Source organism: Danio aesculapii, chromosome 12 (genome assembly GCF_903798145.1).
Source record: "Danio aesculapii chromosome 12, fDanAes4.1, whole genome shotgun sequence".
In the NCBI taxonomy this organism is placed as follows: domain Eukaryota; kingdom Metazoa; phylum Chordata; class Actinopteri; order Cypriniformes; family Danionidae; genus Danio; species Danio aesculapii.
In genome coordinates this window covers 20190015-20211778 of record NC_079446.1, presented here as the reverse complement: position 1 = coordinate 20211778, position 21764 = coordinate 20190015, and the positions used below count along the sequence as shown (strand labels likewise).

The following is a 21764-nucleotide window of genomic DNA, read 5'->3' as shown; positions in this document are numbered from 1 at the left end:
TGTTATTTGTGGTATAGTTAAATTAATTAACTTAATGTACTTATGTTTATTTTGGTACAGTTAAACTGGTGTAACCAATTAAATAAATGTAAAAAAAATAATAAAACATTTTCTGAACTGCGGAACTTTTGGTTTAAGAGTTGTTTCTAGGGGGACGGTTTTGGAAGAAGCACTGCTTGGTTTGACATACATGTAAATAATGTCGTTTTCGCTTTTAAGATTATAGGTTTACATATACCTAACTGGGTTTTTAGTGCATTCGTCTCGCTCAGGTAAGAATCACGTTAAATCATTAAATCCTGCCTCTCCATATTTATTTTTAGACAGTATTTTACCACGCTGAAAATTAATGTATACACTAACTGTAACAAGTGTTTATTTTTTTCTGTGCAACCACAGTTTAATCTTCCTGCAAAATATAAATAAATAAGCTAACGTACAAAAAATTCTATGTAAAAGTGCATTGAGGTACATTCGTGAAATTATGAACAAGTAGAGCTAAAAACGAACCATTTGGCGCAGGTATCTTTAGCAGATCATGAATGTGAATCAAGGCACCGTCGGCAGTGACCCGGTGATTCTCGCCACCGCTGGTTATGACCACACCGTCAGATTTTGGCAGGCCCACAGCGGAATCTGCACGAGAACTGTCCAGCACCAGGACTCTGTATCCTTCACCTCACAGATGCCCAGTCATGACCCTTACCCCTTTAACAGGATCAAGTCTTCTTTATTATTACCTGTTGTGTACTTAAAGTCTTAAAGATAATGTATTATTACTGAAGCTATCATTTTATTTGTAAATGAGCAATTCCATGCAAATGTCAATCTTGCCATAAAAATAGGTTTTCAACAAAATAGCAAAACCCTTTAAGTTTGTGTGTGTGTGTGTGTGTGTGTGAGAGAGAGAGAGAGAATGCTTGTATTTTACAGTACTGTAAATATACTCAAATGTCTCTGTCAATGTTTTTTAGCAGTTATATCTGATTTTTAAAAAAGTCACACAAGTACCGGTTTCATAACAAAGCTTTTTCCTCATCAATGCAAAAATGTAAAATCCATCATGTTTGTTATATAGTGAACCAACTCTTATCCTTTTAATTGTCATTATTTATTTTTGGTTGTGCAGTTTAATTCACTGAATTTCTACAAAGTACCAAAAAAAGTACAAAGCATGTTTATTTTCCTCATTTAAAATCTAAATAATGTTTATGGATTAATAATTTTTTCTGATCCCATAACTCTGTGTCAATATAATCTTAACATATACTTTCTCTGTGAATTTGTTTTGAGTTTTTACTGCAAATGTCACATCAATAATACTGGAATTTCTCATGTACTACAATAAGTAATAGATGGCCGTGTATGTAAAATGGCACAGTGGAGATGCAGAAGTACAGTATGCACACTATGAAATAGATGCTATTGCTTTAAAGACTTTTATTCGGACTCTACATGCAAAAGTGTCTGCTTGGACACATTTTTTTCTAGAAAGAATGCGTGTTTAATCAATTGCAGAAAAGATGCTTAACTAAAAACACCAGCAAGTCAATTCTCTTGAAGTAACACCTGATAGAAGCATGATTGCTGCTGCTGGTAAGTTCTGAATAATCATTACTTCTAACGTCTAATAAATGATTTTCATATGAATATTTTTATTGTTTATCTTCCAGTTTTATTATAAAACACTTGTGACGGTTGCTTTGGAAGGGTGCTATAGAAATAAATCAATTTTGCAATTGGTAAACCTTTATTTTTTATTTCTAAACCTTTTCTTAATTTCAGGTTATCAACACATTCGCATGTATGACCTCAATTCAAACAATCCAAACCCTGTGATCAATTATGATGGAGTCAGCAAGAACATCACGTCAGTGGGCTTTCATGAGGATGGTCGGTGGATGTACACGGGGGGAGAAGACTGCATGGCTCGCATCTGGGACCTGAGGTACTGAGTTCTGTTTGCTTAACGAAAATAGATTAAATAGTGCATGCAGTAGATATTTTTCTCAAGTACTGTTTCCATTTAGGTCCCGGAACCTTCAGTGCCAAAGAATATTTCAAGTCAATGCACCTATTAATTGTGTGTGTCTTCATCCCAATCAGGTCAGTAAAAACATTTCATTATTTACATTTCATAAAATTCTCATCAGCAAGCCAATCACAATTTCTTTAAATGTTTCGGTTTTAGGCCGAATTAATTGTTGGGGACCAAAGTGGTGTTATCCATATCTGGGATTTGAAAACTGACCACAATGAACAACTCATCCCGGAGCCAGATGTCTCCATTAATTCAGTCCATATTGATCCTGATGCCAGTTATATGGCGGCAGTCAACAGCTCGGTCAGTAAACTTTCAGTATGACACTCTGCTAATGAATGTGTTCATTTACCTCAACTCACATGTTTTTCAAAACTTATAATACATTTGTTCATTTTAGAAACACAAATTAAGATATTTTAAAATAAAATCTTAAAGATTTCTATCCTTCTGCTAAAAGTTGTTACACTTGAAAATATTGAAGAGATGTAAAAATCCATATAAGTCAAGTGGTTTAATCCAATACTTCTGAAAAGACACAGTTGGTTTATATGATGAAATAATTGAATTTAGGCTTTCTTATACATGCAAACATTGATCAGAGAATATAAACAGAAGTCCAACCTTACCTGTAGTCTGTGCTTCATATGCGAACTGAATTTGATTATTGTTGATTTGGCATGATCCAGGAGAGTTTTGTTGTTCAAAAGTCATCCAGGAATTGTTTTTATAGCAACAGGTCTGGTAGCACAAACCTGCTCAGGAGCAGGCTTATTTCATGTAAACAGGATTAGATTGAGTCAAGTGAAGGCGATACTGAAATTATGTACCAACTGCTGATATTTTCAGCATGCGCCCAGCATCTCAGTTTAGTACAAAATCTAAAATCATGAGTGTATGATAAAAACATGGCCGATATTTATTTATTTTTTTGCTAAATAATAATCGTATAGGTTAAAGAATCATACACACATTGAGAGCTAATATGTAAGTAATATGATGCAAATTTGATTTAAATAGCCAGTTATGCTTTATGAAGAAACTTGAATACTATGAAAGAAAATGACCTTTAAAAGTAAAAGTAAATATATTGCAAAATTCTCAGCACATGATAGTGAAAAGCCCGCACAAATAGCCCACAACAAATGTGGAAAGTTCTTGCATATTATATTTATCAAACCGTTTAATTTACTATGGATTTTGTCGTTTTGCTCAAATGGCTAATAAATGAATATTATCCAGATGACGGCTTTAGCCAGTCATCTGGATGTCTGTTGCTGCATTGCTGATCATGATTTCAAGGATCGAGAGATCTGTCCTTACAACAAACATAAGCACATGCAGAAGAATGGACCCCTGTTTGTCACACAAGAATAAACCTCTTTGGTTCTTGTAGATGTTCAGGCATGCCATGTGACACAAGAAATTACCCACATTGTTCTTTTAGTGTAAAGCCTCCATCCGCGAGCTTCCATGACCACATCTGAATGTTGTTAACATTGTTCAAATTTGGTTATTTTTCTTTCTGTAGGGCAACTGTTATGTGTGGAATTTGGCTGGAGGAATGGGGGATGAAGTGACGCAACTCATACCTAAGACCAAGATCCCGGCTCACAAACGCTACTCATTACGCTGCAAATTCAGCCCAGACTCCACGTAAGTGTCATGCAATACATTAAGGACAATGAGAGAACTGTGAAAAAGGAACAGAAATGCCTTCATTTATTTCATACTTTTTTCTGAGGTCCACTTATACTGTAGAGTTGTACATCAAAAAACAGCATCATTTATTTTCTTTGATGTTTTGACCTCTCTCATTAGAAGGAAATTGTATTGCATATTTGCAACACACAATACAAAGAAAAAGAATTCTTTCTGTGTGTCTACCGTTACACACTTTTAAATGTATGTTTGACAGCCTACATCCTTCATGAATTGGCTTGTTAGCAAAAAATGCATAAATAATCAGTACATGTGGAACTATCTGTAATAACTGACAACAGTTGAATTACTGTTAAATCCAATATTGTCTACACCAAGGGTTTTCAACCTTTTAGGACACACGCCCCCCAAGTTTGTCCAATTTCACAGCCCTAACAATGTCAACTGTCAAACATTGAGTACGTTTACGTGGATGCCAATACTTTAATCCGATTAAAACTATACTCTAATTAAGAGTCTACCTTGTAAACAGCGTTTTGTTTTGTTTTTTTGATTACCTTAATCCGACTAAAGTCATAATTGAACTAAGCCGAAATGGAATTAAGACATGTGGAGTATGCATATATTAGGGGCATTATTGAAGTAGACACCTGCAATCAATCTGTTATCGTCATGTAGGACTTTTCACCGCATTTTGCGACATGACACGGCTCCGTAAAGGGCTGCAGACATGCAAACCGTGAAATGCGGAAGTTTCGACCTGCTCGGAGGGGGCCAAACCAGCAGGCGTTCTTGCTGTGAGGCAACAGTGCTACCCACTATGCCACCATGCCGCCCTATCAGAGAAGGGAAGAAGTAGGGGTGGAAGGAGGGGATTCTTCAAGACGAAGATGACTGGAGTAGAAAGCTCTGGTAATTTATAGTGTTTTGGTATGCATCTTATTGGCGCAAATATATATAGCTAATGTGGTACCAGCTGTGTTAAATCATAAGCACATGATCCTCTCGAAATTAGTTTATAAATACACCACACTTATTTTCCATTCAGCGTGCTGTATTAAATTCCATTCAGACAACACTCTTCCACCATGCCTTACTCCATAATCGCGTCCAGTACCCCAGTTTGTCACGGGGGCATGAATGAAATGTTCATGAGTAAAAGTGAAACTGCCGAACTGCAGTTAAAGTAAAAAAATTTAAGATGAAACTCTACAGGAAACTTGGATAGCCTGGTGACGCAACATTCAAAAAGCACTTCACGTAAACATCTTTTTTATATTATTGTCTTATTCAGATTAAGGCAAATAACTACATTACTGTTGTCCACGTAAACATAGTCAGAAGTGTCTTCAAAGAAGGTGAATCCTGCTGATTTGATTTAGAAGGGCACTTTTTTGTCACACGGCTCACCAGTTTTACTTTCATTCACCGTCATTCATTTTAAAAAGCAGCCGGTCCATTTTATTTGTTTTGACCATTTCAAGGTGATGATGTCATTGGCCCATGAACATCTCCTGGTTGTTGTCAAACTATTTCATGAGTGTCACCAGAGACAATTCCATCATATCATAATGTTAAAACACCTTTCATAACATTATTCCTCAATTTGTGAACCTTTTTGGATTCTCTGAAACTATGGAAATTAAAAATATATAACAGGAAATATGTTAGGACCATTATTATTGTTTACATCCATCAAAATGTTCTATATATTTTATTTGAACGCAATAACTCTACAGGTGCCTGATAGTTAGCTGTGGAACTAGCTAGATTCACTCAGATTCACTCTAGTGAACACATAAAAATCGTCATCATAATTTACTTGAGTGCATGCCTCAAATTCCTGTGCCCCCTTTATAGGTGCTGGCCCCCCACAGATTGAAAACCCCTGGTCTACACAGCATAGTTTTACAATCTCTCTAAATATCCAGAAAACCAATTCAGGATAAAATTAATTGAACAAAGTTTTTATTGACAGCATGGAACTTGATTTAGAATAAAGTAGATAGACTCTATCCTAATGATGAGATCAGAAGGGAGACAATGCAAAAACTGTAATTCTCCCCTAACTGTGTTATAGACCTATGTCTGCATGTTACATTATTACATTATGAGATGGCTCCAAACTGTCATTTTGGCACATTGTTTGGCTTTCATTATGTTTTCCTAGTACAGCCTCTTCTTAAATGTCAAAAGATCAAGTGAATTTTAATTTCTCTGTCCGTGTCCCCTTTAAAATACTTCACACAGTTTACAGTTTTGTTTAAAAAAAACGTAATAAAGCAATACAGAACTGTTCCCACTTTGTACTAGATTGCTGGCCACATGCTCTGCTGACCAGACCTGTAAAATTTGGAGAACCTCAAACTTCTCACTGATGACAGAGTTGAGCATTAAGAGTAACAACCCAGGAGAGACATCCCGAGGCTGGATGTGGGATTGTGCCTTTTCTGGAGATTCACAGTACATAGTCACAGGTGAGCACAGCGATCTCATTGGTTCAGTGGTGAGTTGACCACATGTGTACTCACCCAGTGCAGATTTTGATCTTTACATTAGTTGTAATTGGGTCATTTTAGGATCAGGTTTCATGGTGTGTTTATGTTAACTTTTTATTGGGTGAAGAATCATAAATGATATGGTCCATTGACATTGATTGCAATATATATATATTATTAAAAATTATTATAATAACCTCCTTTAACACTTTATTTCAACCAGTTCCCCTTAAAGGATTATGGGTTAGTGTTTTTATGTACAGAGTGCGTGCAGTGTTTGTTATATTAATACATGAAAACCCACCCCAAAGAATTTCAACTACAGTTTATTTATATAAGACAAATGTTTCCATCACATATCACTATACAGAATATTCACCTTATTCTGCAATGTAGATGTTTTGGGACTTCCGATTGCTTTGCCTATGGGGAAATGAGTGGGAATAACAAATGGCAGTAATTTTGTTTATTGGTGTTTATGACAATACAAGAAAATAAAAATTATATATAAATAAACCGAATCAAGCTGCATAACAAGTTAAAAATGGTTAAAGTCAATGAAAGTAAATGGGACCAGATGTCTTGAGACAATTATGTTCCAATGGCTGCGCATGCTCTTTCATCAATACTGATGGATCAAAATCGGTGGACCATAAATTATCTTCATATTATCAAACTAAAAAAAGAAATAATCACTTCCCAAGTACAGCTCAATTTTCTTTACAGCAGAAGCAAACGTTATCATCTTAGCTTGACTACATATTCTATGGAGCTGCATTTTTTTATTGTACTTTTTTTTTTATTTAATTTATTTTTTTTATGTAATTCAGCAATTATGATATGAATTTTTTACAAAGTCCTGTAACTAGGAACTACTGTGTGAATTAGCGTGCCCTTCACACAAAAAAATCATGGAGTGAATTCCTGTTGATGTGTTGACCGTTGTATATTTCATCTGATTTTCAGCCTCCTCTGATAACCTTGCCCGACTGTGGTGTGTGGAGACCGGAGAGATCAAGCGGGAGTACAGCGGCCATCAGAAGGCCGTTGTGTGTTTGGCCTTCAATGACAGTGTGCTTGGATAGTATGTGAAACAATTTTACATTATAGCTGATGCTATTAAAACACAAACAACAACCCTTAATCGTGGTATAATGGGATAATTTACTTGAAGATTAAATTTGCTGTTAATTTACTCACCCACAGGCCATCCAGGTGACAGTTCTTGTGTCTTCAGTAGAGCATTAAAGATATTTTTTTATCGTGGTGCTTGCTACATTTATAAATGCAAGTCTGTGACCGACACTTTTATAGTAAAAAAACTGGCAAAACAAACTTATAACCAACAATGGCTCCTGATGAACATTGATTTTTCACTTCATAAGACCTCACTGTATTGTCAGTAGAAATTGGTATCTATTTTGTGGGGGGTGAGGAGGAGGGGGTCTATTTTTAGATTTAAAATGTGGGTAGCTGTTTATATGCATTTTACAAATTACCATTTTCACTAAGATTGACAATTTCAGCTACAAATTTCGGCCTAAGGTTGAGTAAATTAGCAGCAGATTTTCATTTTTAGATGAAATCTCCCTATAAAAATGGATTACATTCATATGTATTTGTTGCAATATTGTCATATTTTAAATCCTTATATTATAGTCCCTTGTATTAGCATACATGTAGTGTACTTCATTTATACTCACCCACAAGTTATTAACATTATCAACATTACAATAGTGATTCTTATTCAGACATCAAAAAGATTATTTAATTCTTGAATTAAAAACTGAATATACAACAGACTGAACACAATGGAGCTTTATTGTTGACCAGCCTTTTTTCCATTACTCATCTGCATCAGGTTACAAGAGGTACGAGTCTTTGCGCCAAGGCATGTTCAAACATCACTGTAAAAATGGGGCTAAATACAAGAGAGGATGAAGATAAGGATTTAGCAGATAACGTGACATGATGGTTTCGCCTGCGTTGCCAGATTGGCATTATGTATGGCATTTGTGTAGCCTCTCCAGTTGCTCTCATTGAAGTCAGCGCAGTTGTTTGTTTCTCTGGCGTGTGTTGAAACACCGTCGCTTGAATGTCACTCTGGCAAGTAGTAGAAACACACAGAAACGCAAATGTTGCTGGGGAAGCAGATGTCGATGCAGAAGTAAATAAGTCTTTGTTTTCCGGGACCTTCAGGGAGAAAGGAGAGAAATCTTAAGATTCTTATTTCTCTATGGATGTGCCGATGACATTCGTCCTGTTCCTCGTTCATGCTCTGCTGGCTCTAAAAAAGGTCACAACTCCATCACTGGACGACTGGATTGGGTTTCTGTCACACTGTGCTCTTTAAAGAGCAACTCAGCATGTTCTTGGCTTCTTACGCAATGTCTTCTGGATATTTACATCACCAAAATTAATTAGTTCAGTGTTTTATTTACAATATTTTACTAAGAGGAGTAATATATTTGAGGTTTATTATTGATAAATTCTTCACCAAACATCAAATTCGCAAACAACGTTTTATACTCATAGAAAAGTGTAAAATTTAAATTTAAAAATAAATAAAAAAATTTAAAATTAACCTTACAAAAAAGCAGTTTTTAAAGAATGATTCATGAGTTGCACATATTCGAAAGAGAATACTTTCATATTTCTCCCATTGATGTTAATTTGGTGGTAATATTTTAAATTATATGACTAAATCGATTTAACTGCCAGTTCTAAAATAACTGAAACCCTCTGACAGCAGGTTCTCCAGATGAAGGCCAAAGTGACACTTTCAGATTTTAAGAAAAGTTGGTCATCCCAAATCTAAATTTCTATAATATTGTTTCTTTGCAATGTCACTAATTCATTCAAGCCCCCTAAAAAGACTGTTCAACTACAAAAGACAAATGCACAAGACAAGAGGACAATATAATGTAGAGAATCTCATTGGACAGACTGAATATCAATTTAAGACAGCGTTTAGGAGAATCTGGACTGCAAGCCTCTGCAGAGACCAAACCTTCATCAGCAGAAAATATCGAAAAGCTGGACTGCACTGTACAGATGAAATGAAACCTTATTTGTATGGTCCAATAAGAAACACTGTGTGTCATAAACTAGGCAATGTCGGAACCAAAAATCGTCACACAACAAAACGAGTAAAGCAGTTTCCTTGAACACTGAAATAATGAAATGGCCAGCCAAGAGTCCTGATTAAACCTGATTGAAAATTAGTGGAAAATCCTTGAAGACAAAGTTATGGCTAAGAAACACTACAGTTGATGAATTGTGGAAGAGACTGAAGAAGAGCAGATCAAGTGATGACGTGAGAGACTAGTGATGTCCTGTGGCAGCAGATCTGCTGAAGTGCTTGTTAACTTCCTATTCATTTTTGAGCTGTAACCTTCAGAAATGTTAGTTATTTTTCTGTTCTCTATTTTTAATCACATTTGATCTCCAAAATATTATTATTTTTTTTATTGAAGTGCCTTAGTTATTTTGTAAAACACTGTTCTACACAGTGTAGGCAACTACCAGGGTTTCTGCGGGGTCTTAAAAAGTCTTAAAATTTCTTAAATCCCAAAATCAACATTTTAGGCCTTAAAAAGTCTTAAATTTACTGAAATGTTATGTTGTAGGTCTTAAATCATTTTTAATAATAATGCATCTCAATAAAACTTAAAAACAAAGTTTTTTTATTAAAAATGTAATTTTTAACTCTATCATAATGGTTTAATTATTTTCCTCTTACAATAACACTTGTTTAAAAGTGCTCCATGTATTTACTGCTGAGGACACCGATTGTTGTGCATATATTTAGTTTATTATAGATTTAAAACTTAAAACATTTGTTCATTTTTTAAATTGTATTTTTTATTATTTTAAAGAAAGTTCATGTTGGAAAAAAAGTGTATGGATACAAGAAGAGCTTGCTTGTTTTTACACAATATTTAAAATATTTATTAATTAATGTATCATTGTATTATTAAATATATTAAATTATATATTTTTTCATAGGGCAAATAAAAATCTTTTCTATCCGGGCCATTTGAAAAATTCCTTGGCCTTTAGCCCTTTATGGGTCTAAAATTTCATTCATTATGGTCTTAAAAATGTCTTAAAGTCTTAAATTTAACTTGGTAAAACCTGCAGAAACTCTGAACTACATTACCTTCAAAATGATAAAGATTACATTATTTATGGACAAATCAAGCATTCATAAATTCTCAATTTTGAGTACCACTGAACATGTAAAATCTGTACTGCTCCCAGACCTGTGAATGGTATGGTATGAATGCGTTTACATATTACAGAAAGAACCAATGACTCATCTGCCATAATCTTACCATCAGTTCTTCTAGTCCAGTAGACAGAGGCCTGCTGACAGAGCGACTGAAGAGGTTCTTGAAGACTCAAAGCTTCGACACGACTCCCAGGCATCACTCCCAAAAACTCTGTGTGTTTTTCAGTCTGATTTCCCACCACCCAGACCTGACGGACCTGTGAGAGTCATCACATATCTCAGTGTATATCATTCCTGGTAAATTATCCTCTGATGGCGTGATACACTCCAGCCATATTATTCCTGTGTGAACGCATACACTGTATAACTCACCAACGTATAATTGTGTCTTGAGGGGTTTTAAGTGTTTCCTCAAGTACAAAAGGCATTTGTAATTACACCACTTACTCCTCTGAGAGATCAGATAGACACTTGCTAAAGCGCAGCAATGCTTGAGCGAGCCTGCAACAAGCAGTTTATACTTCTCAATAGCTCATTGTGCACCGAAAAATTGGAAATCGTGTTCAAAAGGCTATTGACCACAGATTGGGTTTCCCAAAAGTTTGCTCTAATGGCTTTAATCAGACGCAATGATGCAAAAATCTCAACCGAGACCAAGATTTTAAGTGGTCAGTGATACTTATCGGTTCAACAAGCCATCCCGTCCAGCACAGATCATAACCCAGCGCATGAATCAGCTTGTTAAGTGCTGAGAGAAGTGTGTCCAGCGCAGGTCTCTGCTCTGTTTGCGGAAGAAAGCTCTGTCTTTCCAATAGTGACTTATAAGTGGAAAAAGCCAACAGAGTGGCCATTGTGCACCCTGTGGTCCCATCCTGTAAGGCGATCCAGCAGAGGTGGATCAGGTGGTCTGTGGAATTCGGGCTCTCCTGAGCTGGTCCGCTCCATTACTCCCTTTCTGGAGTTGTGGAGGAGAAAGCAGCCAAAAGAGCTCTCTAATCTACATGGGAGCACTGAGGTGGTGCTGCGTTCAAGTGTCAGTCAATTTGCCCTACAGCTTTAAGTTTAGCTTTAAGGTTGTTATAACCCAACGTTGGGTCAAATCCATGGACAAATCCATCCATTAGGTTAAGAAGTATCATTTAAGTTGAATTAAAAAAAGGTTTTTCCATTTTTGACCCAATGTGTTGGGACTTGAATTAAAAAATAGCCAGTTCTTTCTTAAAGAACACAATCCATTTAAATAGAAAAATAGGATTAACATTTGACATGATCATTATAGTGGTAAAAAAATGGAAATTTGAAATGTTTTATCTGTGATGGCACTGCTAAATTTTCAGCAGCCATTGCACCAATGTCACATGACCCTCAGAAGTCATTCAAATATGATTTGAGGCTCAAGAAATGAGTGTTGTATCGAAATTGAAGACAGTATTGCACAATATCTTTGGGGTAAACACATTTAGTCATTTCTGGCTTTTCTTGGGTCCATCGCTTTTTGACTAGATACAGAGGGCTATTATTTTGACATTGTTAGATTAGACCTAAAAGAAATTAATTCTCTCTCTGAAAAACCTTCTGACCATATTAAAGTAAATCTCTCTGACCCTAAACTTTTAAACAGTAGTACATGCATACAGTTGAATTCAGAATTACAGTATTAGCCCCCCTTTGAATTATTATTATTATTATTATTTTTTTTAAGTATTTCAGATTATGTTTAACAGAGCAAGGACATTTTCACAGTATGCCTGATAATATTTTTTCTTCTGGAGAAAGTCTTATTTGTTTTATTTCGGCTTGAATTAAAGCAGTTCTTAATAAAAAAAAAAAGAAAAACATTTTAAGATCAAAACTATTACCCTTTAAGCTGTATTTTTTTGATAGTCTACAGAACAAACCATCGTTATACAATAACTTGCCTAATTACCCTAACCTGCCAAGTTTACCTAATTAACCTTGTTAAGTCTTTGTCACTAAATGTCACTTTAAGCTGTATTGAAGTGTCTTGAAAAAAATCTAGTCAAAAATTATTTACTGTCATCATGATAAAGATAAAATAAATCAGTTTTACACTGTAAAATGAAAAATTTATATATATATAGTACTGTAAAACCTACAGTAAAAATTGCAGCTGTGGTTGTCAGTTTTACAATAAAATGTGGTACAAACCATTACTGTATTTCATTAATATATAGTGTTAATACACTGTTTTAATGTGTTAACATCTACACATTTTACCTTTGTTAACACAGACAAAAACCAAGCCAATATCATCCTGGTGACACAAAACTAAAGTTAACACAATGAGTCCAAAATTGGATATAACTTAAAACTCTAATATACCAACTGAGGAAATATAATACGGAACAGTGTGTGAACAAATAAAATGATAAAGAGTGTTATGCAAGTAATTCTGGGAAAGTCAATAAACAGGTAATTACCACATATATGAAGGAAATGTTTTGTTAACCATGTTACAGATTTTTACCATTAAAATCACAGCCCTTTTTACAATATTTAATTGGAGAGGAAATTATTTATACAATTTAAAAAGTCATTTTCAATTTTGACAATAACTTGCTAAATTAACGTATTACAACAAACACAACAAAATACCACAAACCATCAATACTAAAGCACAGTTACGGCAAACTCAACAAGCTGAAGTCTTTTTACCTGCTGTTCAGACTCGTTCAGTTGAGAGTGCATGTTCTCATAGTCCCAACTCTCCATCCGGCGAAGAAAGCAGCTGTCCTGGTTGTCAGGTTTATAGCAAACCAAGCCCTGAGGAAGCCAGATATCAAAATGTAACTGAGCTTTAGAGGGGAAAAAAAAACTTAATCTGCGGAGAAAGAAAAGGGTCTTACATGTCTCAGGTCAAAAATGACTGTGGAGCTGTGGTTGACATGAGAAGTCACAGAATAGGTCACTACATTGTTATTCTTGTCGATCACAGTAGACTGGCTGATCAGGTCACCTGTGTGATCAGGGATTCTGAAGACCTGCAGTGAAGACTGAGCAGGAAAACAGGTTTAGTGCTAAATATTTGAAGAGGAAAATCTTAATTTAATGCTTGGACTCTTACTTGTGTCTTGTGCTGAAGCCCTAGATGTGCAGTAACACCGAGAGCAATGATAACAATGAGCAGCATGACAGCCAGACTCAACCCCAGCACTTTGTGAGGAACCCTGGAGGAGCTTGTGGGATCACACTGCTGGACAATACAGGAGACATTTATATTAAAGAAGATTTGTGGTTTGTAGTCATACAGTGGGTCAGCCATAAAACAGAGCTAAGCCAAACACAAAGTGACATATTTGTGCTACACACTTACAAATAAAGATTCCAAAGGAGTGTGGCAGAAACACTCAAGGCATTGAGAACCAGTTGGTTCCTAAAGAAGCTTTTCTTTTAATCTTTTCTTTTAATAAAATGCTATTTTGATTATCTAAAAAGCGTATTACATCAACAAAGAACCTTTTATGCAATGGAAAGAATCAATGGATCGTTCCTTTATTGTTTAATGGATCGTTGGAGCCTTTATTTTAAGACAAGTGCCACAAAAAAATTATAGTTCAAATATGGAACTTTTAAAAGAATATTTCTATTGTATAAAAAGCTCTTTATACGGTAACAGTTCTGTAGATTGTTGTTTTTTTTCACTGGTTATTTAAAAACATACTCTTAAATAGTGATTGTAAAAGTTTATATATTTTTATTAATTTATTTCACAGCAACGTCATAGTAGTTTGGTTCCGCAGAAGAATCTTTCAGTTCATAGTTCTCATTTTTTGTTGAGAATGTTTAAAACAAAATCAAATATATATTTAAAAGTTCTATTTTTATATTGAAATAAAATATTTTATGCAATGGAAACATTCCATGGATGTTAAAGGTTCTTCATGGAACCATCAATGGCAATAAAGAACTAATTTATTACACTTAATGAATAATTGAGTTAATTTATTTAATTTAGTGTAATAATACACTAAATAATGGTTTTAAAAGTTGGCATTGCTGCAGAACACTTATTTTTAATATTGTGATATTAAGAACATTTTAGAATTTAAAAAAGTAAAAAAATGGTTCTTTTAAGTAATTTTTTTTTTTTTTTTATGAACTGTTTATACGGAACCAACAATATTTTTTATATGACAAGTCACATGTAAGAGCACACAGAGTTAAGGAGCCATAAAACAGCATGAATAAACCCAGCAAGCATTTTTTGTTTTTAAATGTCTAATAGATGTTTAATAGACGTCTAAACAATTGGCTAAAACAAAGCTAGATTTGGGCTGTCAGTGAAAATGTAATAGCCGTCTAAGAGTAGGCCAAAACTAGACTAGTCATCAAATAAACAGAAAAAACATAGTCTGGCTTATCTGTCTATTTAACGACTAGTCTAGTTTTGTGCTGTTCTTAGTCTATTAGATGACTATTAAACACAAAATTGTTTGCTTTTAATAAACAAAATCTACAGTTGCAATCAGAATTATTACCCCTCTGAATTATTAGCCCCCCTGTTTATTTTTTTCCCCCAACTTCTGTTTAACGGAGAGAAGATTTTTTCAACACATTTCTAAAAATAATAGTTTTAAGAACTCATTTTTAATAACTGATTTATTTTATCTTTGCCATGATGACAGTAAATAATATTTGACTAGATATTGTTCAAGACACTTCTAAACAGCTTAAAGTGACATTTAAAGGCTTAACTAGGTTAATTAGGTTAACTAGGCAGGTTGGGGTAATTGAGCAAGTTATTGTATAACGATGGTTTGTTCTGTAGACTATCGAAAAAAAATATATAGCTTAAAGAGGCTGATAATTTTGACCTTAAAATGGCTTTTAAAAATTTTTAAAACTGCTTTTATTCTAGCTGAATTAAAAGAAATAAGACTTTCTCCATAAGAAAAAATATTATCAGACACTGTGAAAATTTCCTTGCTCTGTTAAACATCATTTGGGAAATATAAAAAAATAAATAAATCAAAAATCAAAGGGGGGCTTATAATTCTGATTGCAACTGTAAATACTCTAAATGTTCACTAATAATGAACAATGAAGTCTCACCATGCGCTGTGGCTCCTCCAGACCAGCTTCAGAATGCTTCCAGCACCTCACCATTCTGCCCTGTTTTGCTTCTCCTCACAGTACCTGTTCTACTCTCCTCTGTTTAAGGCAATGGTCATGACTGAGACTGACCAGCGGAGTCTGCAGTACAGGTGTAAAGACTCTCTGCCATCCTCTGCCCCCCACCTCTTGTCTTACACCAGGTAAAGTCCAACCCACTGGCGGACCCTCTATAGCAGACAATAGACAAAGGGGACTGGTAGATCGGTGCCGTGGACAGAGCTTTTCCTCACAGAGACAGTTTTAAGGCACCGACTGGCTTTCCTTTAGCCTGCTGACTGACCAAGGTGACTTTAAAACTTCAGGTGTGGCTACAGTGAGAAAAGTTAAGTTACTAGAAACTCATTACTACACTGTAAAAAATGCTGGCTTTCACACAGTTAATTTGTGTTGGGAAGATATGAAGGATTTAGTTAACTTATTCGTTTTTACAAATTTAAGTTGATTGAACAAAAAAGAATTAAGTTGTGCCCCAAAAACTCAAGAATTGTGTTGTTTCAGCTCATTTTAAATAAGTAGTTTGAACAAACAGTCATTGACAGTGTGAGAATGTTTACATTTGACCAGTTCTTGTAACCAGAGGTTGCTAATACATCAACGACTGTCATAGTTATCATGAATAGACCTTCTTGAGTGTTTACAGTTGGGGGTACCATCCTACGTCATCCTGGTGTTGCTGTTATTTAACCTCCCCTCTGACAACTGTGTCAACATCTTTAAACCTGCTTGAAAATAGTCCAAAGTCTCCTGGTCTTCACTTCTTAGTTTGCAACACTAGTTTCTCTCACTCTGCTCTGATCTTGATCTGCTCTACTTCAGCCTCAGTCCAGTTTTGTTCATTGACCATAATGTTTCTTAGCCATTCTTTTGTTGCTAAGGTTTTTGCTGAAATTTTTAATCAGGTTTATGTCAGGACTCTGGGCTGCCATTTCATTATTTCAATGTTTTCAGCTTTAAAGAACTTCTTTAATCATATTGTTGTGTGACTGGGCTCATTGTCCTTCATGAAAATTGCTGAATGACTAAGCGATGAATACAGGGAAGGAACCGGATGTTGCTGAAGAAGCTTCGGATAAACATTTGCTTTCATTCAGTTATGTATCTACATAAGAGGCCAAACTCCTGCTGCAGAAAACAATCCTAAACGTGCTCCCGTCAGACCTGGAGACAGTCTGAACGGATATAAAAATGGTAAAATTCAGCTATTTAACTTTAGGGGACTTTAAAATTAAAACTGTACCAGAGTATTAAAAAGGTCAAAGTGTCCAGTTTTGAGCGCTTCAGTTTGGAACTGCACTCCAATATGGCAGCCATACTTTTTTTTTTTACTCTGAAGTGCTCTTCAGAGTGTCATGTTTGCCATTTGGAACACACTGATATTTTTTATGTGCTGTGCATGGTGGCATTTGATGTGAAATGACATCACTTCCAAATGACCAATGAACATGTTTGCCCAATTTCATTGAATGTTGCAACGAATCTCATTGGCAGGATCAATAACATTTAAATGAATATGGGCATCGGCACAATTTCACAATTTGTCAGAATGAAAATCTCCAAAAATTAGTCACTTAAAAAGTACTTTTTAAAATCGGAAATACAAATATTAATCTTCTTTTTAATTGTAATCAAGTGCAGATCCCTCAAAATAACACTTAACAATACCCAAGTAGTTTACACCCGTTTTGCAGTTGAATAGATGGTGTCAGTCTATTAAATAAATTACCACCAGGTGCCAGATGATTAAAAGATATTTAAATGTGTTCACTAATTTTGTGTGTTTTTTTTTGTTCTAATAGTTTTACATTTTTAATACTGTGCTTCATAATGTAACTTCTATAATATGCATAAAAACTGCTTATTTACTTCTGTTAGGATCATTTCAAATAGGACTAAGCAGTGACCTTAGAAATCTCCAGCGTACACACAAAAAGACAACTTTTTATTAACAAAACTTATTTATTTGATCAGTCACATAAGATGAACACTTTGTTTAAACCATGGTGGGATTAAAAACCTACCAGGTCGATGGGTTATTGAGTGACAAAAAAGCTGTCAAGTGCAAAAAATAGTAATTGCAAATATTCATTATAATCTCATGTTAGAAGTACAACGAATTGACAGTACAGAACAGAAGTATGATCAAATAAATACAAACGGCACAATTTGGAAAATCGACATTTGTTTTAGTATCAGCGGACCATAAAACTAATTTCACAATTATTTTTAGACAAAAACATGAAACAAATAATAATACTGAAATAAAAACATATTGCCCTTATGTTATCTTAAAAAAGTGGGAGATTCAAAAAAAAAGAGGTAGGCCAGTTCAAAGCCTTGATAACAATAAAACGTACTGCATATATTTGTCAAGATAAACTCGTCTTATTAACTATATTATTAAAATATGTTCTTTTGATCCAAACTGATACACATATATTGATAAATATTCTCTATTAAAGTGGGTACATTTCAAGTAAACTATGTCTATGCCTGTAGTGCAGGTAAAATATCAGCAATGCTGTCTATATAGTAGTCAGGCACCATTTTCTGCTTCTGCGGACATTCGCTCTTCTGGTTCGCTTCTGCTTCTGCTACTGTAGAAACTCCTGTAAGGGTCAACAAGGTTTTCAGGCCACAGTTTGAGCCTAGCATGATGTCGGTGTCCAGTCGATCTCCGACCATCAGACACCTCTGAGGCTCCAGATTAAACTGACTTGCGACACACTCGAACATGAAGTTACTGGGTTTGCCAACTACCTGAGCCTGGCGCTGGGCAGCCGTCTCTACTGCCCGAAGGAGACATCCTGTCCCTGCAGATAACAAGAACAAGGCTATTGTCATTTATTTAAATATATATAAATATAAAAAACAACAATCTGCTATTCATTTAATCAAGTTAGATGTAATATACTAGATTTTGAAACAACTTTAAACCCATTAACTGTCATCGACCCACAAGTTTAGTATATATATATATATATATATATATATATATATATATATATATATATATATATATATATATATATATATATAATAATATAATAAATAATATAATAATAAAAAAAAAAAAATATATATATATATATATAATAATATAATAATAATAATATATGTAATAATATATATATAAAATATATATATATATATATATATATATATATATATATATATATATATAAGGGTTGTTGCGAAACCATTAATTAATCTTATGATACTATACAAGCTGAAGTGTCACGATACCAAGTAGTATTGCGAGACTGTAAATCATAACTCAAATTATAAAGGAATGGTCAGAAATACTGTATTTTATGTTATAATAGGCCTGCCTGAATGTAATTCATAATCCCCTTAAGGCTAAAAAGTATTATTTACACGTCACTTCACCTAAAATTTATTCATTCGTTTTGTTAATTTTGTAGGTAACGGACCAATAAAAACACATTAAAATAAGGATACAAACTATACCAAATTGAATTTGTCACAGAAGAGCATTTTTCCAACAAAATTAGGCAATATGAAGTGGTTAAAAATTGTTCAATGTTTCCTGTTGCTATTTTGGGTGCGATTTATTTTGTTTTTTTCAGTCTTATCAGGTGAAAATCCAAAGTGACTCAAAATTTCACTTTGTGACTCATTATTTTAAAGAGATTGTCACGGTCGCCAATAAATCATATAGGAACAGAAATGAACTGATTCAGATGAGCGCTCGAACTGAAACATTTAAAAAAGTGCAATATAGGCTACTATAAAAGGAGCGAATTCTACAGTTTTGCAACTTTAAAGGGCTCCACAGACTATTCAAATAAAATGGTTTATTGTTGCGCAAACGTGTGAGCATTTTAGTGACTTTTCCACATGCAACATTATCTATTGTAGAGAAACCATTAATGACGATACTACCATTTACAAACTACAGTGGCACCGCCAGTATTTTGGAGCCATAGTATCATGATACTACCATAGTACCGGTAAACCGTGCAACCCTTATATATATATATGCTTTTTTTGGTAAAAACTTGAACTTATTTTGACTGTTTTTAATAAACATATATAATTGGACATTTTATTTGATCAATAAGGGGTTAAAATGATACACATTTATATTTGCACCATTGTAAATTGATTATATTACATTACTAAAAGGTAGGCTGTATCGAATGTCGTCTTAACTGTAATTTAAGCCTTATTGTGGATAATGTGGATAATAGTTTCTCTCCTCATAAATTCCTAATATTTGAGTTGATATAACTGCTACTGAGTCTGAATGTTCACGGTTTAAAATAATACTAAAAGGACAGCAAAGGGGTCATTAAAGAGATATTAGTTCACCCAAAAATGAAAATTATCATAATTTGCTTGCTTTTTGCTTGTTTTAGACATTAATGAATTATATTCTTCTGTTTAACACAGATTATATTTTAAAAACTATTGACTTCCACAGTATTTTTTCCTACTATGACAATAAATGGTTACCAGTTTTCAGCTTTCTTCAAAGTATCCTTTTTTTTGCGTTCAACACTTGAATGCGAGTACATTTTTCATTTCTGGGTGAACTCTTATTTTTTTTTTTTTTGATGAGACAAAAAGAGATTCAGGTCATTTTCATATTTCTTACCCGGGACCGCTTTGCCTCCCTCCAGAGGCAGCCTCGTGTCGGTGTTGGTGCCCACAAACTGGCAGTCGGGGTCACAGAGGTACTGCAGGGCTCTGTTCAGCTTCATGTAACTGAAATGCTCATCAAACCCGACAAGCACAGCTCGAACCTCCTGATCCAAAGGCACATTCGCCCAGTCGATCTGCACTCCAGAGATAAGGTCGGGCCCTACACCGACCGGTCGAATGCCAACCTCCTCGAGCTCCTGCTTCATCGCCTTGCTCCCAATCAGATAGACCTTTCCGTCGAGTTTACACACGTTTTTGAGGTACATCGCCGAGCAGTACGCCGTCCCAAACACCTCGTCCGCGGCGGCGTCGAAACCGAGCTTCCCCAGTTTATCCGCGTACATCTGTCGTGTTTTCGTGCTGTTGTTCGTGACGAAAAACACCTGCTTTCCGTGTTTCTTCAATGAATTGATGGCCTCCGGGGCTCCAGGGATGGCCTGGTCCCCTCGCCATATCACGCCGTCGCAGTCAAAAAGCACACAGTCCACCGAGTCCAGCAACTGCCTGCTCAGAGCGCCGTTCAGCCGGACACATTTAGACGCGGCCATTCCTCAAGTTACTCCCGTCCTGGCAGCGAGCTTCTTTCTGCTCTAAAATAACATTTGATCTTCAGCTGTGTGCGAATACTCCACCGAGTGGACGGAGATCAGCTTAGGTTAGAGGGTAGGGGCTGACAGCGAACTGGAAGTTACTGGTTGCGGCAGCTCATCTGCACTCTATCCCATGTGCAAGTGATTCATTCGTTTCTCAATGACACCGTACAGTACGTGACGTTCTGCACTTCCGCACCGGTTTAAAGGGCCAGTGACAGAGATAAAACAAAGATGAATCCTCAGTCAAATAGTCGACATTTCATCATTTTAAATGGATTGATTTGGATTTAATAATTGTACATTTTCTAATATACATACATACATACACACACACACACACATATATATATATATATATATATATATATATATATATATATATATATATATATATATATATATATATATATATATATATATATATATATAAAGAGAGAGAGAGAGAGAGAGAGAGAGAGAGAGAGAGAGTGTATTTTTTAAATAACTGCACTATTAAGTCATTTTATTTAGTTTTATTTACACAAATGTAGATTTTAAAATAAAATTTAAATATGTATTTCAATCCCTAAAACAAATTAAACCGTGTCTTAAAAATATTGAAATCTCTGGCACTATAGTAAAATGATTTGCATATAATATTTTGATATTTTTATTATAGTTTTTTAATTGGCATTGATGAAATGCTGCTTGGCCTTGCTGTTGATATGCTTTCTTGATTTCATTTAGCCTTTATTATGATAAGACAGTTAAGAAAGTGACAGGAAGTAAAGTTGGAGAGATAGGGGTAGATAGGATTGGGAAATGTTTGACTATCAGGAACGGCTGTTGATATGATTAACAATGGAAATATGACAATGCACACTTGTTATTCAAAATGTTTAACAAGGTTGAAAAATGTTTTAAAAATTTGTGCTGAAAATGATTTCAATAGAAAA

General features: G+C 34.8%; 3 protein-coding genes across 4 annotated transcripts; 1 reads left to right on the top strand and 2 right to left on the bottom strand.

Moving 5' to 3' along the window:
- The first annotated feature begins 146 nt into the window (after nucleotides 1-146).
- On the top strand, nucleotides 147-8013 carry mlst8 (MTOR associated protein, LST8 homolog (S. cerevisiae)). The gene is made up of 9 exons (XM_056470044.1): nucleotides 147-272; nucleotides 523-667; nucleotides 1545-1596; nucleotides 1786-1948; nucleotides 2031-2106; nucleotides 2192-2344; nucleotides 3573-3697; nucleotides 6017-6180; nucleotides 7168-8013. Exons 2-9 carry the CDS (start codon nucleotides 539-541, stop codon nucleotides 7284-7286), a joined length of 981 nt encoding a protein of 326 aa, XP_056326019.1. The 5' UTR covers nucleotides 147-272; nucleotides 523-538; the 3' UTR covers nucleotides 7287-8013.
- On the bottom strand, nucleotides 8013-15859 carry bricd5 (BRICHOS domain containing 5). Of its 2 annotated transcripts, XM_056470046.1 has the most exons (6): nucleotides 15509-15859; nucleotides 13521-13649; nucleotides 13303-13449; nucleotides 13112-13219; nucleotides 10539-10692; nucleotides 8013-8394 (listed from the first exon to the last, which is right to left on the bottom strand). In XM_056470046.1, exons 1-6 carry the CDS (start codon nucleotides 15560-15562, stop codon nucleotides 8300-8302), a joined length of 687 nt encoding a protein of 228 aa, XP_056326021.1. In that variant the 5' UTR covers nucleotides 15563-15859; the 3' UTR covers nucleotides 8013-8299. The 2 variants fall into 2 exon arrangements, with proteins under 2 accessions (XP_056326021.1, XP_056326020.1); XM_056470045.1 differs by lacking the exon at nucleotides 15509-15859 and having other exon boundaries at nucleotides 13521-13726.
- Nucleotides 15860-17507: 1648 nt separating this feature from the next.
- Nucleotides 17508-20989, bottom strand: pgp (phosphoglycolate phosphatase). Its single transcript, XM_056470084.1, has 2 exons — nucleotides 20190-20989; nucleotides 17508-18381 (listed from the first exon to the last, which is right to left on the bottom strand). Exons 1-2 carry the CDS (start codon nucleotides 20782-20784, stop codon nucleotides 18056-18058), a joined length of 921 nt encoding a protein of 306 aa, XP_056326059.1. The 5' UTR covers nucleotides 20785-20989; the 3' UTR covers nucleotides 17508-18055.
- Between the last annotated feature and the right edge of the window lie 775 nt (nucleotides 20990-21764).

Bases quoted from the DNA above. Each gene is read 5' to 3' on its own strand.
- mlst8 (XM_056470044.1), top strand. From the start codon at position 539: ATGAATGTGAATCAAGGCACCGTCGGCAGTGACCCGGTGATTCTCGCC. The intron at 668-1,544 runs GTATCCTTCACC...TAAAAACACCAG, and splicing joins CTGTCCAGCACCAGGACTCT to CAAGTCAATTCTCTTGAAGT. The intron at 1,949-2,030 runs GTACTGAGTTCT...GTTTCCATTTAG, and splicing joins GCTCGCATCTGGGACCTGAG to GTCCCGGAACCTTCAGTGCC.
- bricd5 (XM_056470045.1), bottom strand. From the start codon at position 13,718: ATGGCTGACCCACTGTATGACTACAAACCACAAATCTTCTTTAATATA. The intron at 13,450-13,520 runs GTAAGAGTCCAA...TTTCCTGCTCAG, and splicing joins GGCTTCAGCACAAGACACAA to TCTTCACTGCAGGTCTTCAG. The intron at 8,395-10,538 runs GTAAGATTATGG...TTCTCCCTGAAG, and splicing joins CTGGACTAGAAGAACTGATG to GTCCCGGAAAACAAAGACTT.
- pgp (XM_056470084.1), bottom strand. From the start codon at position 20,784: ATGGCCGCGTCTAAATGTGTCCGGCTGAACGGCGCTCTGAGCAGGCAG. The intron at 18,382-20,189 runs GTAAGAAATATG...TGTTATCTGCAG, and splicing joins GGGAGGCAAAGCGGTCCCGG to GGACAGGATGTCTCCTTCGG.